This window comes from Canis aureus, chromosome 32 (assembly GCF_053574225.1).
Source record: "Canis aureus isolate CA01 chromosome 32, VMU_Caureus_v.1.0, whole genome shotgun sequence".
NCBI classification, from domain to species: domain Eukaryota; kingdom Metazoa; phylum Chordata; class Mammalia; order Carnivora; family Canidae; genus Canis; species Canis aureus.
Window position 1 is genome coordinate 9,331,042 of NC_135642.1, and position 16,888 is coordinate 9,347,929.

The 16,888-nt window shown below is 39.7% G+C and overlaps 1 protein-coding gene across 13 annotated transcripts in view; it reads right to left on the reverse strand.

Moving 5' to 3' along the window:
• MEIS2 (Meis homeobox 2) overlaps window positions 1-16,888 on the reverse strand; it is a 205,710-nt gene that overhangs the window by 184,362 nt on the left and 4,460 nt on the right. For all 13 annotated transcript variants that reach the window (XM_077880520.1, XM_077880518.1, XM_077880524.1 and 10 more), the window contains 4 exons: window positions 16,228-16,278; window positions 15,225-15,275; window positions 14,306-14,455; window positions 4,022-4,136 (listed from right to left, as the gene is read on the reverse strand). In XM_077880520.1, the coding sequence (XP_077736646.1) occupies window positions 4,022-4,136; window positions 14,306-14,455; window positions 15,225-15,275; window positions 16,228-16,278 (367 nt within the window). The remainder of the gene's footprint in view (window positions 1-4,021; window positions 4,137-14,305; window positions 14,456-15,224; window positions 15,276-16,227; window positions 16,279-16,888) is intronic.

Below are 16,888 nucleotides of genomic sequence, written 5' to 3' on the forward strand. Positions count from 1 at the left end.
TGGTCTGGTTCATCGTTGAGGACGTCAGTGGGAGGGTTTGGTCAGTGACAGAGGGCCGGGGAATTATGCTGGTTTGTAGAGCCCCATGCCCTGAAGGATTAGAGACATATAGATGCTAGTATGCTAATGTATTTAGGTTAAACTGGTCTGGCAACAGTATGGTTAACGTGCGTGTGGTGTTCAGTGTGAGCTCAGCAGTTACTGGGCCAACTGTCTCGGTATTTCTGGGAATCCTGCCTATTCACAGTGCAGGGATTGTTCAATTGCTGCAAAATGTACAAAATGAATTTTACAAAAATGAATTGTAAGGAAGGCCCCATTACAACGATTTTACAGCAAAGATGTCAACATCAATTTTTCTTTCATGCATAGCTAATGATTAAAACAGCATATTCCATTTGCCTAAGACAATTTATTTCATATTGGCACATCAAAATATTGAAATACAAAGTTATCTTTACTCTACCCTTTTTATTCATTGCTGCTGAACCCATACCATTGTTCAAACCCGGAAAAATAAAACAAACTTGGCACGAAATACTTAAAACAAAGGCTCATCAATATTCTCCAATTTGTCAACATCTCAATTACAGCACTGGAAAAAATGTAAATTTCATGTGCTCTAAACACTGAGGGGTCTATTCTCTTGCCAATTCACATGCGTAACTCCCATCAGCGTTAATGGGAGTTACACAAACCCATCAATAATAATAATACTTTGTACATATATTGTGCCTTTCATCTAAGGCTCTCAAAGTGCTCTATGAACAAGGGGGCTGCTTCCTAGTCTTTACTCTGGCAAAATACACAATGAAATACAAAGCAGCTTTTGACTCAGCAGGTACAGAATTAGGGACCCCAAGCCTTATTATCAAACCCCATTTTACTGATGGGAAGCCAGACACAAAGAAGGCCAGTTACTGCCCCAGAGTCCCCAGTCTGTACCTTAATTCTATCCCTGAAAAAACAGATTTCTTCTTCATTCTAATGTGACTAACAAGACAAACTCCCTCCCTTTGGCTGCTTTTAGCAAAAGAAATCAGAGTGAATGAAAATCTGGTTCATATTTGTATAGTTTACTGCTAGGCATGTGCTGTTTGAAAGATATAGTAAAGTCAGGTTTTACATTTTACCAAGTTTGTTTCTTACAATATTTTTAAAATTTGATTTTCTTCCCCTCTATTTGGTTCGTTGCACAAACACTAGAGAGGAAAAGATGACCTTTCACCTGTGTAACTATAGCTCTTTCACTATCAAGTCATAAAATGTGGTATTTTTAGGTTCCAAAGTAAAGATGTGTATGAATCATGTTAGTAAAAATATTCACAAAAAATATAAAGTAACATAAATGCATGTATTGTTTTATAGCATATGGCTATTAAAGTTTAATTTAAAATGTGTATGAAAACACTGTATTTAGTACAATTCATCCCTATTTTTTCTGTTTATCATAATTTGTTTTGAAACTGAGTCGTTTTACAGTTTTCCATATGCCTGTTGTGCTAATAAATTCTGAATACGCAAGAAAACTCTTTTCTAAACTACGAACTTGGTTTCCAGTGAAACGTTATAATATATTTAATACCAGAAACATAAATTTCCGTCCTAGGTTTTCCATCCTACATCAACCCTAAGATTTAACCTAGGATAAGCATATGTGATTTTAGTCAATAACTCTGTTGACTTTGCCTCAAGCAGATAATTAATCTTTCCCACAGAAAGCTACTCCGGACAATTCAGTGGGCCCAATTTCAAAATACCTTAAATACATGTTTCGAAGACTAATAATATAGGCCTGAGTGTGACAAAATACATCCAAGCCTGGCCTTGAAAATTTAGTCTGCTTGTAACAAACAGAATACCCTAAAACATGTGTTTGGGAACCACTAATGTGGTAAGCCAGGTAGGAAATTCTCCATGCCAGAACATTCCCCATTTCACAGGAATCGTAACTTTTTTTTGTCCCTCACACTTTAATACAGTAACATGACTGACTTCCCACTATACTCAGGACACATAAGCTACCATGTCCATTCTTTAATCCCACGGAGATAGGATAAAAGGAACAAAATCCTACAGGGATCAAATCCTTCAACATGGGATAAGTGGGTGCAGCTACCCACAACAGAGAGGTTTGTGTACCTCGCTTTAACCCAGGGTATCCGGCTCAGAACTTTTCCCTTTTCTGGCCAAAAACAACAAAACAAAACTAACCAGAATACTATAATTCCATGCCTTGCCTGTTGCTGTAACTCTTCCCAAGCTCCAAACCCCAGGGTCTTCTCTCTCCCCCTCCCCTTCTCTCTGGTCCTTTCCTGCTATCTCCCCTGCCATAACTCAACCAACCCAACAGAACCAGTCAGTTTTAAATTTCAGTTGGGACCTTCGTGACCTGTTAATGAATCTACAGAGAGGAGAAAAACTCACAGTGTTGAGTTATGCCTGGTGTTGCTAGCTGACTTGGAGTCAGAAATGCTTGAAGCGTTAACGTAATTGCAAGAATGTGAAAAATGAAGCGCTGGGCTCCTGAGCAAAGTGAAAGGTCAAAGCGAGCCTCACACACAACAAGTCTTTGGAAGATAGCCTCATTAGACCATTAAGTCTGCTTCTCTTTTCCCCCTCTTTTGTCCAGTGTTTAGGGTGTTTTGTTTTTATTAATAGATACATTTCACCCTTTGTGCTACAGCAGTTAAAGGTGGTAGGGAAGGTGGAGTCGTTCAAAGCTTTCCAGATTTAACCGCACAGAGAAGTCCATCACCATGACATGAAACCACAATTAAGCCATTGCTCTGCAGATCCAAAGAATTTATGTACACCCCATCTCCAACACACCTTCCAGTTTGATTTTCTCATGTGCAATCTAACTGGCCTAATAAAGACAGTAGGTAAGCCTAAATAGATATAATTCCCAAGTTTTTCCACAATTTACCACCTGAGGATTTTCATTTCTTTATCAGTTGTAAACAACTCAGATTCTAATTTGGACCTATTCACAGTTAATGACATCCTAGAAGAGAAGTTTCTTTCTATACTCTTCTTGAATACTAGGAATCCAACATCTGTGGCCAGAAACTTGGAGGAATCAAGGCACTCACCCTACATCAACCACCCTCTTTCAAATGGCATATATGACTACAGCTCAAGCTGTTAAACTGTCCTCCACTTGGAAGACTATCTAATGCTTAAATACTGTGGCCATAAACACAGTCATAATAGAGATGAAATAGACCTAGGAGATCAGACACCATCTAATGTAAAATATTAAAAAGTAAAATCTATATACTTTCCTGGCCCACATTCAATAATGCATCCTCCTTTAAATTATCATTTTAGTTATAGAAGAGTCATCCCTACCAATATATAATTGCTCTCTGTGCAATAGATGAGTTTTAAATGGTAAAATTTATTCTAAATCACGCTCAGCTTCCTTGTCATCTGCAGTTGACATCCCCCTTGCCCTCTGATTATTCTAACTTTTAGGATCTGTGACAAAAGTCACCATGTCAGCTGATGGAAATGGAGACAAATGATCTAAGAACTTCAAAAATCCATCTTCCCAAGATAAAATTCCATATAAAATTCACACAGTACTTCTAGAGCTCATAGGAACATATTTTGGCATTTTATGTGCGTTAGAGGCATCATTGCTTGATTACAGAGAAGTCCTATAGTCAATATTGCAAACAAAATCTCCTGCTTATAGAGTAATTCCAACTAGTGCATAATAGCAGCAAAGTAAGCCTGTCATTCTATTTACTCACACACAGAAGTAAAGTGTAGATAACCAAATTTATAAAAGAATTGGCAGAACTAATCAATTGTTATTGTAATGTCTACTTAAAGATTAGACATCTCACTTTGACTTTTTTTTTTTAAGTAATATAAGTTGAGAGGAAATACGTACCAGCTCTCTACCCTGCCCCTCTCCTGTTTACAGGGAGGTAGATGTGCCGATATCACAAAATACTGAAGTTATTTTAGTTACATCTACTTTGTACAAGGAAAATCCTTGACCTTTTACCTTGTTCACTGCTGTTGTCTCCACTCTGGGAAGCATGGCCCCCACTGGAGGGCCCTGGGGTGCCTGCTGAGTGGGTTGAGGTTGCATCATCGTGATCTCGCCAGGATGCAGGATTCTGATGTCAGGATGCCAAGAGATTTTTCCACAGTTACCATTTCGGCCATAAGTGAAAAACCAACAGGAAAGGTGTAGAAGTGGAGACAAAAAAAAAAAAAATGTATGCATGTTAGTATTTGCAGAACTATGCATGTATCGATCCCACACTTATGGCATGTTGTCTTTTCAGGGATAGGTAGCAAAAGTACAAAGAGAGTCTCTAGAATCTTGATGAGGTGATGGTTAGTTACATCGGTGTATACATTACATGTGTTTAAACTAATTGAAACAGACACTTAATAGGGGTGCTATTCCTTCACACAAATTATACCTCAATAAAGTTAATTTTTAAAGTCAGGAAAAAAAGAGCTTTTTACAAATCTAGAAGTCAGGTCTACTCTTGCTGTCTTAATTGGGGCACACTCTTCCAAGAAAGAGGCCAGTACTCTTGGATACTAATTACAGAACATCTTCAAAACCCAATGACTCCCTTAAAAAACAAAAACAAAAACAAAAAACCACAGATCCAAGTCTAGGGTAGCCTTTGAATCTTTTGGATGCATTGACCTAAACCAACCTGAATGAACTCTGAAAATTATCAACTGACTATACAACCAGCAGATACAGTGATACTCATGAACAAAATGAAACAACTATGAACTGTCAGCCATCTGACAAACTGGACAGGACTTTCACGTGAGCTCCATGGAAGCTTTACATTCACAGGGCAGTGCTTTTTTTCCTGGAAGCATGACTGATTTCAAAGGACATGCGAGGCAAACAGAAATTATAGCTCATGCTACTTTGCTGAGTGTATTCTTCTCCTGTTCCTCCTCCCCTTTCCTGATCATTCCCAATCCCCTGCTGTTGCTTAAAGGAAAACAGGAATTCTAATGTACAGGAAGGACTTTATCAGCACCACATGAAGGCAGGCAAGAGATGGAATTTCCTCTGGCAGAAACTGAGAGTAGGAACAGTACATGAAACAGACCAGCCTTAAGGCCAGAGCTGTACACTTGTCACCTGCATGTGATGACTTCAACTAAGCCCAAAGATCTCCTGGGAGCAAATTCTTATGTGGGGGTGGGGGTGGGGTGCAGGGAGATTCTTTGGGAACAAAATAAAACAACATCAGTCTCTCAGACTATGCAATTCCTTCTCATAAGAATTGGTAAATAAGGATTCAGACATGCCTATAGGCAACATGCAAACATCTTGACCATCTGAAAGCAATCTTGCCATGGTGTCATTATATATAGTTTATCCAGAAAAAGAAATTCAGTCCATCATTTTCTTCTACATCAACTCTAATGTATATATAGAATATAAAATTATATCAAAATAAAATCAAGAAACCATTGTGAGACAAAAATAAGGGACTATTCTTAATTGGGACAACAACAACAAAGCCCCCTTTTCTTCCCTCTACAGGTCTACAAACTGACTGCAAATTCACATTCAGCATTTTCGAAAGATGATGAAATGACCCCAAACTCTATAGATCAGAAATATCCATATCAATTAATGGTACTGGCACTGCTACCAGACAAGCAACTGATTCAAAGTGAAAATCCTAAGCAGAAATCTTATGGCCATTAATACAGCACAGGCTTGGATATCTAAAGGTATGTTTTAGAAAGCAGATCAGAGAATAGAGTAGAACAAAATGAAAATCAAGGTTCTGTGTTGTCTGTGTTGGGACAAAGTCATGCCTGTGATTCTTCTTTTTATTTAAGTTAGAAACCACTCCCATAGTTTTAAAGGCAAATAGAATACAGGGGCTCAGGATGCCTGGGTGGCTCAGAGGTTGAGCCTCTGCCTTTGGCTCGGGGTGTGATCCCGGATTTCCAGGATCGAGTCCCAGATCGGGCTCCCTGCACGGAGCCTGCTTCTCCCTCTACCTGTACCTCTGCCTTCTCTCTGTGTCTCTCATGAATAAATAAATAAAATCTTTAAAAAAAAAATACAGGGGCTCTTCAAGCTTTGCAGCCTCTTCATGTCAGCTGTTCGCTGGATGGTAATCAGATAAAGAGCTAGAAGAATTACATGAAAAAAAGAAAGAGAGAGGGAAGAAAAAGAAAGAAAGAGAGAAAAGAAAGAAGAAAGAAGAAAGAAAGAAAGAAAGAAAGAAAGAAAGAAAGAAAGAAAGAAAAAGAAAGAAAGAAAGAAGGAAGGAAGGAAGGAAGGAAGGAAGGAAGGAAGGAAAGAAAGAAAGAAAGAAAGAAAGAAAGAAAGAAAGAAAGAAAGAAAGAAAGAAGAGAAAAGCATGGCATGAGTTGGTCCTACAAGAACACTGGCTAGAGCCTTCTATCAGAAAATGAAATAACTGAATCACCTTGGCCTAGGCTAAACTTCTCAGTGTATACAGTAAGTGATGTTAATTTTATGCACTGCAGGCTTTTTATTAAGCAGCTGCTATAAAAGCTCCTTATCCCTCATGAAAATTACAATAATTAACCACTAACATCTCAACCATGTTTTAAGGTAAATGTCATCCAACAACTATTATATCATCATTCAAATGAAGCTGGGGCAAATCTTTTGATTTGGGCACTACAGTGACTTGAAGCTGCTGCTCAAAAGGACTTCCTGCAACTGAAAATACTGGTTTGTCCTGAACAGTCAAACCTGTGCCGAGTTTTTAAAGACAGACCTTATAATGTACGATTCACTGTAACTTCCTTCAATGGTTTTTGGAGGGGGTGCTTTCTAAAGCGAAGGGGTGAAAAATTAGCCATATAAGCAAATATTACTTTAAAGGCAGCTGATGCCTCTGAGCGACTTGGGTCTTTGGTTTTTCTGCCAGGTCCTAAAATTTGCTCCTGTTTACTATTTAACATACCATGCCCCTGTCTCTCCTCTTTCCTCCCTCACATCCTCAAAAATGCTGTCCCCAACAAGTGTCAGAGGATGTTTATTTCCATAGAGTGTCTCGAGTATCATGACCCATTTGAGAGACTGACACAAACTCAGGAGTACCATGGCATTCATCTCATTTGAAAGTAGAAAAAAAACAGATGGATTTCCCTGGGGCTTCAGGGCTGCGGAGTTACCCCAAAGTTGTCCATATCCAGCTACCCCATGGTGACTTGATCATATCCAAAGACAAACGCTGATAATCTGGTCCATAAAAAACTGCTACCTTCCTGGTCATAAAAAAAACCACAACCTACATGGACAGATAAAATATAACCCTTTACCCATAACACTGTTTTTTTTCCCCCTAGACTGAAATATTTATTTGTATCACAACCTCTTTCTTCCTCCCTAGATGCTCTCCAAATTTACATCCTTCAAGAATAACTGCCTGGCTTTCTGCCAAATTATATGCAGAAGTTTAGTGAATTTTGAAACCAAAGTGGCGGATGAAAGCAGGTGAAACACATGATGTATGTACAAAATACAGAGAAATGCTCTCTGAGTGTGGGTGAGCACTCAGGTACATGCATTCCACTACATGCGTCCTGTTCTCCAACCGAAGTATCATGAAGACACTCGAGGGCAAGGAGTGAACATGTTTCTATTCCCAGTGGCTTTAATAATTGGGAGTCAAATATGGTTCTCTTCTTGCTCTGACGTAATTGTGTTAAAGAGCAGTGTTAGCAGGAGAAAAGCAGTGAATACTGAGTGGAACACAATAGAAGGAGATGGAAAATAGATATAAGAAGCTAGGTCTCCAGGGGCAGTATTTTCTATTTGCTGGGCTACAGACTCACAGCTGATAATGCAAGTTGTAATTAATATAAAAGCATGAGACAAGATGGGGAGTGCTTGTAGTAGCGGGGCCACAGGAGATCACTCTGCTGCTCTTCTCTGTTTCTCATTTACACACAGCTTTCCCTAGAAAACACAATTCTGCCAGTGTTTTCTCCCTTGAAATTAAAAAAAAAAAAGAAATAAGAAAAAGAAAGAAAGAAAGAAAAGAAAAGAAAAGAAAAGAAAAGAAAAGAAAAAAGAAAAGAAAAGAAAAGAAACGAAACAGCACCATCACTGGTTTTTGCTAAATCTGGGAAAGAGCATGGATAGGACAGGAGTCTCTGGGTATAGGAAGCAAAACATGCACGTGCCTCTTTTGTTGAGATTGCAGATATGGTGGGAATTGTAACATTTTATACCACTATGGCATTGCAGTGGGGACCTGCCCATAGGAAAATACTTAATAAGTCCTCGTGAACTGGCGGTATTGCCCTGTTTAAACGATCCCACAATGCTCATGGTTCTCCCGTTGCAAAAAGACAATGGAGTAAAATGTATGAGTGTTTCTAAATAAATACAAAACTGACTGGGGAAGTAAAATGTATTAGGCTTCAAAAAGAAAAAAAAAAAAGCCACACTACATACGGGTTCTATCTAAAATAATCCAAAACTCATCTTAGACCCCAAATGAAAAGGTGATTCAGTGGATGTGATATAGGAGAAAGAGAGCATTAGATTCGAATTATGACACTAGGGTGCCACCTCTAACTGAATGGGCAGCCTTAAGCAAGTGATGCACTTCATTTCCCTGGGACTGGTTTCCTTTATCTCTTTAAAATTAAGAAGTTAGGCCAGATAATCCCTAAGGTCACTGCTACTTCTTATTTCTATTATCAAAAAAATACTTTAAAATAAGCATTTGATTTGCTAAAATCTACACTTCTAAAACATGATCTATAACACCAAGTCAGAATATATATATGAACTTAGACAATAGAGTAGTAATTCAGAATATATGCTTGTAGGTAGAAAGCAATAGTAAACATATATAAAGATATTTTAACCAGCAAATGAAGCACACAAAACTAATTTGACTCAATATGCTTAAACAACAAAGGCAAAAGATATGCTTGCATCACCGCACGTAATTAATATGGAACACATTCCCTATGACTTTATGATGTTTTAGTACCTAATTAACATTGTGCAAAAAATAATTTTTTTGAATAAGATGAGGATTCCTATCATGAGCTAGTCAAGCCTACAGAAGTTAAAAACGTTAATCATATGGTTTGAAAAAATGTTGAAATTTCAACTTCATTATTCTAAAGTTGACATAAGAACTCAAGAGAACCATGTATGCTTTCATAACATGGACTCACTCTTTAAAAATGTAAATAGAGCTGGGGTCTTTCCCTCATCTCCCTGCTTCCACCTTTATTAAGCTTCGGGAATTAATATGTGAGTAACTCTCAAAGAAGTGGCAAGTACTCTTTGCAAATTCCAAAAACAAATACCAAAATTAAAAAAAAAATGAATCCCTCTATTTAATGGAGCAACTTTTAGAAAAAAGAGAAATTTCTTGTTTTGTTGGTATACCATCGCATTATAAAATGTTTCCAATAATTCTGAATTGCGTTGGGAAATTCCATAAAATGTTCAGTCTGAAAAAAATAGGAAATCAATTTTTAAAATATCAAAATTTTCATCTGATAGTGAATGTCAGTGGTTGTCAAGTGTTTGTTTAATCTCATCTCATCACAGTTACCCTGCAAACATACTTCAACTGCACAACCGAAGTAATTTAAATAATATAATTCTTTTGAATGGAAAACTGACAGAAGAGCTATCAACCTTCAGAAACTACACAACAACCAACCTTCAGAAGCTACACAACAACCAACCTTTAGAAGCTACATAACAATAACAACAGAGAACTCATGACCCCGCCATGTTGCGCTGGTGGACAGAACTCAGAGACAGAACTTTCCTGGAATGGGTCCCTGGAGACCTTGGATAACACACCACAAGGTCTAATCTCAGAATTTAAGAGACTATCTGATAAAATAAATCATCTGTATTATTAATATTATTAATATTATTATCAAATCCCATTATTTTCGCCTTGATATTTTATAATCACCTAAGGCTACTACCCCTCACCTTGCTGCCTAATCCCTGCTAGACGTTGGCCTGTATTCCATCAGCGACAAGGTTCTGGGGATTCTCCCCTCAACTTAACCCATTTTTAAAAGCTGTATATAGATCAATAAACTTGACATATTCAGAGAAGCAAAAAAAAAAAAAAAAAAAACAGCACATCTTCATTTATAGAGCTTTCAACATAGAAATTAACATTTTTTTATTAATCGTATTATCCGAGTTAGACAATTTTAAGGCACCTGTCATGAACTATTAACAGATAAAGTTGTATTTTCTTTCCTATCTTTAATTCATCCGAAAAGAAATAAATAAATAAGACGAGGTCCTTATGAACATTAATTACAAATAATGATAGAGCTGTATGCACTTCAGGCAAATAGAGCTTGGCTCAGAGAATATATTTCAAACAGATATATTTCATTTATCTAACACTGTTCTAGAGATATGTGAGATCTTTGAATGAAAATGTAAAGATATATTTTATTTGGCTGCACTAGATTTAAAGGCTAGATCTACGTAAAGTAGAAAATGTGGATATCACCTATTATTTAGAAATACTACAGACTAGGAGAAATATGAATATTCCACAATAGTTTTCAAGTTGGAAAGTTTTTTTTTTTAAAGAATTGGTTTCTTGACATGTTTATTTTAAACATAATAAATTTGGATGTCTGGGAAACCTAACATGACTTGCAGCTGGAAAACAGAGTTCTATTTCCTTTAACCGTCTTATTTTCTTCTTCCCAATATTCCAAAGAATACTGTAATAGTTGTTTTCTACCAATAACAATTACTCTCATGTAGAATAAGAATATAAAATAAACTATATTATAATATAAAAACATAAGTATTCATCATGGATTTACTAAAAACAAACTAGGAGCCAATGTGGCAAATTTCATTTTCTATTTAATTCCAAACTTTTTTTTTATCATCATGCCCATCATGTAAATGCCGATAATAAATGAACGGGTTCAGTATATCTAATGAATGTAACATATGAAAGGTTAGGACACTCTGGTTGTATTTTTATCAGTGTTACATCAGATTATTTACATAAAATTACAGAATGTGAAATCAGCATGACAACAGCCTGATTTACCATGTAATAGTATATAAAACTCATTCTTAAAAGCCTGCCAAAAATACTTGCTTTCAAGATATTTGTAGCAATTACTTTCATTTGGTTTTCTTTGCAAATTTTTCAATATGAAAATAGAAGTCTATTTCGGCACCTAATATCTTGTTCCTGACACTTTTCTCTCTGCTTTCCACTACACAAAATTACACATTTATTCTTTTATTTCACTCTCTCTCTTTCCTTGCCCATTCCTTCCTTGAACACACACACACACACACACACACACACACACACACAATGCAGCTTGATACCACTTAATAAGTATAGAGGTGTATGTGTTTTGGGGGTGTCAAACAGCTGTCACAAACTGTCACCTCCACAAGAGAAACCTTGGCACACAACAAATTAAACTACACTTCTTTTTTAGCTGTCATTATTCATAGCCAATAAGTTGAAATGCTCTCGGCATTTCATGTGCAAATAAAACCACGAGGAAGCGCAGCAGATCAGAATGGTGGGCCAACAGATAACACAGAGAAAACAACACGCTGTCTCTGTCCTTCTGAAGTGGCTCATCATCACCCCTGCCCCAGCGTGCACCAAATGAGATCTAGCCTGGGGCAATGTATTAAATATGCATATCAAAGCAAATGAAAAAATAAACCTGGAGATTCAAATTGGACATTTACATGCTGAAAGTGTCCACTCATACCACCTTTCAGGTAGTAGTGCTGCAGTATTTTCCCCTTTCTGGTGGGTGGTGGTGGTGGTGAAGGGAGGGTACATTTGCAGGAGAGGCAGAAACATAAGCAAATTCACTTTGGAGGGAGATGCCTTGAAAATGAACATATAACCCATGTACCTCTGGTACAAAAAGATAAAAAATGGTGAAAGCCCCACAAGGTCTTCTTTCCCCTCCTGCATCAAATTCAAGTCTGCAGCAAATCTCGTCATTTCCCCCTCGGTGTGCCTGGCGGAACAAATTCTTGCTTCCTTTCAAAACAAATAGCAGGGGGCTAAAGTAAAAATGTTATAGTTCAGATCTCCAGGAAATAAAAGGCTTTAAATTATGATGCCCAATGAGGTGGCAAGCCCTCATGGGTTCAAAATAAATCAGTTGTCATCTTTACTTGATTGGGGGCCTGAAAGTGGAGCAACAAATGTTACAGTTGACTCTTTTATCCAAAGATGATGATTGTTAAATTATTAAAGCGCTATCCTCTTAGGTGCCACTTCCTTTCTGAGTGTAATTTAAATATTAAGATAGTTTCATAAATTGGCACTATCATCCAATACCCTAAACAGCCTAGTTTATCTCATCTCTTCTATGTAAACATCTACATGTTCTAGTTACACATATCCACTTGAAAAACAATTGCCAAGAAACTATCCTAGAAAACCAAGTAGTCAAGACCCCTAGAAATGTCACAAGAAACGTTTCTGCAGATAACTGTGAACCTCTCATTCTATAAACCATGTAACTAGACGCCTTCCCATTCCTCCAACATTGCAGAATGTATTTGAATTGAGAAACAGGAAGTGATGAAAATAAACAAATAAATTACAACAACAACACATATTTCTAAGGTGGTGTCATGCCTGTAGACAACAATCCTCATCATATAGCCACACAGCAGCAAGTAAACTTTTCATAGCTGCTTGCTGCACCCTTTTGATTTTAGTTATTAATACACTGAAATACAAAAGAGCCCCTCGAAGTTCCCCCCATCATGATGGAAAAAGCCAAGAATAAAGGTGGGCACAGGAGCTTTCAACACCATAGTATTTATTCTGTCTCAGAACTAGACAACCAGGATTGAGGTTTTTTGTGTTTTTTTTTTTTTTAACTTTTGTTCTTAGGCTGGCTTTCTATACAGTACAAAGGCTAATAATTAAAATATATGATTGTGTATTTCAAAACTTTTTTTTTGGAGGTGGGGGGAGATAAAGAACCTCATAGAAGGTTTATTCTCAAGGCATCTCAATCCATTCCTGTTAACACCCAGGAATTGGGGGGGGGGGGGGGCGGGGATGCAAACTGCCTTCAAGCTTCGAAGCCTGTTTAACTCCACAAAGTGTTAAATTAATATTTCAGCCAGCAAATTATTAGACTATAGCCTATATCGCTTAGGTTGTAAGCTCAATAGAATATAATCTATAGACGCCCTGTCCCCCACCCCCAGCTTGAGTTCCTATAAATAAACTGCTGTTCACACCCACTCTTTAACCTTGCCACTCTTGCCTTTCCTACCAGCTGCAATCTTTCTTCTCTTTGCTTCTTTTTCAAATTTTCAGTCTCACTACATATGCTTTTTTTCTTTCTTTCTTCTTTTCTTTCTTTCTTTCTTTCTTTTTTTTTTTTTTTTTTTGCATCAGAGTCCCTAGATCAGTTCCAAAATAGGATTAAACAGAGAATAGAAAATCTCCCATCCTGGCCTGACATACACAGTCATTCCTTACTACTCTGTCTTCATTCACCAACTGTTTAAGTGTTAAAATTCAACCACTAACCTATGGTTACTCAATCGCAGTTCCCTTCAGCTTTGTGTATTACATTGTGAATAATTGTTTCATCAAAGTTACTGTCTTTTATTATGAAGATGCTTCGGGCACTTGGCAATAAGTCCATATACTGACAATAAGTTTCTACAGAGCAAAAGCTCAGAGAATCATAATGTGTTCACTCCTTTTATTTCGAATGCAATGCAAGGTTGCCAATAATTCTCAGGATTGTCACTCTATGAGACCCTGGAAGTCAGCAGCCCCCCTCCCCAGTTCCTCTCATCGTTCAGTTCCACACACCCCCCCCCCCCCACCACCAAGCTCCCAAGCTAGCTGACTTGCCTCTCTGTCCCTGCTGCACTGATTACACAGAGTTGAGAAGGCAGAGAAGGCAGCAGGCACCATATCAAACAGACAATTTGCTAACACTCAAGCCACCAAATGCAGGAAACTTTACACATGAAGAGCACAAATGACTCTATCAACTCCCTGGTCTCTTTGGTTCGCCATATAAATAAGAAAGGGGGCCAGGAAAGGGCAAAACGAAGAGGAAAGGTAGGGCAGAGGTAGTGTGAAAGGGAGAAAAGACACCCCCCCCCCCCAAGAGACCAGATCATTTAAAAAGAAAACTAAGTTTGAGCTCAGCTAATTGTTACAAGTTTTTTTTGTTTGTTTCTTTGGTTTTTTTTTTTTTTAATGCTTTAGCCAGGGGTCTCAAAAGAACGCCAAAGGGCTCTCAGACTTACATGGTCAGCGAGATTTGTAGAGGAGCCTGAAAGTTCTTCGTGATCTGACTTGGAGCTGCCGTCTCTTTCATCGATGACAAGGTCGATGGGCATTTTCCCCTTCAAACAGCTAATGTACCGATGGCAGAAGTTATCACACAGTTCGTGGACCTAAAAAAGGAGGATTCATGGTGGAGGGTTTAGCTTGTATTGTTCTTGTTATTGTTTTGTTACATTTTTAAAGGGGGAAAAATCAGGTTGCAAGGTTACATGTGGAAAGGGCAACAGTGCAATGTCTTCCAAACTAACTCTAATTAATGGGTGTAATACTTGAAGGCAAGGAAACAATAGAGCAATTGTTGCAGCAGATATTATTCTCCAGAGACTTCCCTGAGCAACAAGTTACAATAAAGAGAGAAAAAAACTGGACTGGAAATAACTGGGTTCAGACTGGGAGTCCAAGGGGGAAAATCCCATTTGATGATAACATCAAAATGTTAAAACACTGGAACTGGGAATAGCATTGGCATTTGCGATTCAATAAGCTAAGAGTTTTGTATGTTTCCAGGGGAAAGTGATTGAGCTGCAGAGCAATGTAAAGACACCCCAGCGAGGATGATTCCCTCTACTTGCACCTAACACTTGGTCTGGTCTGAGGGTGAGCTAAGCTAATAGAGATGCAAGCAGGCTGAATGTCCAGTAACACAAATGGTTTGCTGCATTTCAAAATAATCCTGAATGCCTGGGGAAAAAGGCGGGAGGGGGAAGCAGGCAGGGCTGTTCTAATTCACCCTTCCTCTGAGACCCTCCTTAAGGAGCAATCCGAAGGACAGACGTGGTAACAAAGTTGCTCAAAACCTCCAGGTGCTCAAAGACATCCCAAGTCAACTAAGAAAGGAGAGTGGCTAAATCAAAATGGGGAGTGTCGTTTCCTGCTTACCTTTTCTAACTCCAAAAGATGAAACCTTAGTACTTGTATTGCTTGTATCATCTGAAAGAAAAGTTTAGAGTGTGGAGTTAAGGCTCTGTGACTCAGAAGTCCTGAGTGGGGGTGGGGTGGGGTGCTGAGGTTATTGAACTGGGGAGAAGAAACAGGCAAGTGGCCACGCAAAACCCACACATTGAAAAATCGTCAGAAAAAAACAAATGATTACTGATCATCTCTGCTTCATTGGCCACGGGGTAGGAATCAGACTCAACCTGAGCCGAAGCATCTAGTATCTTTGCCCCCTGTGTTCACTGAGCTATTTGTAAGGACTGCTTTCCAAGGCCAGGCCTTCTTTCTCCGCCAGTCTTTAACCGTCCCCTCTCTCGACCTCAGGCCAAATTAAAAAAAAAAAAAAAAAAAAAAAAAAATCCGCTTCTTCAGAGAAAGCTTTTTAGAACAGCACACCCTGCGAAATCCGTCCTTACTAAAGAAGGAAATACTCAAGATGAATGGTGAAGCAAGGCCTTTGAAAACGGATTTAAGTACTTTTAATATTGAAATTGTGCAAATTAGCAAAAGAATCGCACCTAAAAGTGGCCCGCGCCCGCATGCCCCCTGCGTCCCTCCCCCATCTCCCCGCCCGCCCTCCGCCGCTGCGCCAGCGGTGACTTCCTTCGGGTGAGCTGCCGGGGGCTCGGCTGCCTACCCTGGCAAACAGTGGGAATCACTCACTTCTCGCAGCCGAGATCTGGGACTCATCCCCTGCTCGCAATCGGGGCGCTGTGTCCCCGCTTGCTGCTCCCCGGCCTCCGCTGTTCCGGAGGTCCATCCCCACCTCTCACCTCCCATCTCCCTTGCGGGGGGCTCTAAGCTGTTCCCTTCCTCCCTGTCGCTCCCGGGCTGCAGAAAGAGGGCTCTGCTCCAACTGCCCGGAGTTCCGGGGGGACGGTGGGTGCTTCCAGGCAAGGGCGGGGGGCGGGCAGGCTGGGGAAAGGCAAGAAACGGCCAGCCTTACCAAGTTGTCCAGCTCTGGATTCGAGGAAAAAAGTGGCTTTTCGGCGCGAACCTGTAAGAAGCAGGGAAAGCCAAAGTGAACTACCACCCCAACCTAAAAGAGGAGAAACGCCGCCACGGACTACACTGTGTGCGCGGGTCTATGGCGGAAGAGCAGTGGCCGGGAAGAGTGGAGGGGCTTTGGGAAAATACAGGAAACAAACCAGTGCCCTAAATTAGTGGGTTCGCTTGAAAAAGTTCTGGGGCCTTCTACTCCTCGCCCTACTACGGGGTGCCTGGAGCTGCTATGCCGTAGCTGGGAACTCTGGGCCGTTCTCTGGGCCGAGCACCCCCTTCTGCAGCCGTCTAAGGGGCCGTGGCTCTCAGCCTCCCTCACCTTAGCGCCCGGCGCGCACCGCCCCATGAGGCGCCCAGCTTCCTACCCTCCCAGGCCCTATCCCCAATACTTGTTCAAGTAGCTGCAGGCGGGGGAAAAGGCCAAGCCCCAGATTAGGAGCAGGTCAACTTTAATTCGAGGGTCGAGCCCCTGTATTCCTGGCTGGGGGGAAAAACAAACACCCATATTTATCTCCGCTTCCAATTCGCCTCCAGGCTCAGGGATGGGGAGGAGGCGAAGAGCACAGGCTGGGCCAGAGGAACAGATCGGGTGTCCCTGCCTTTTC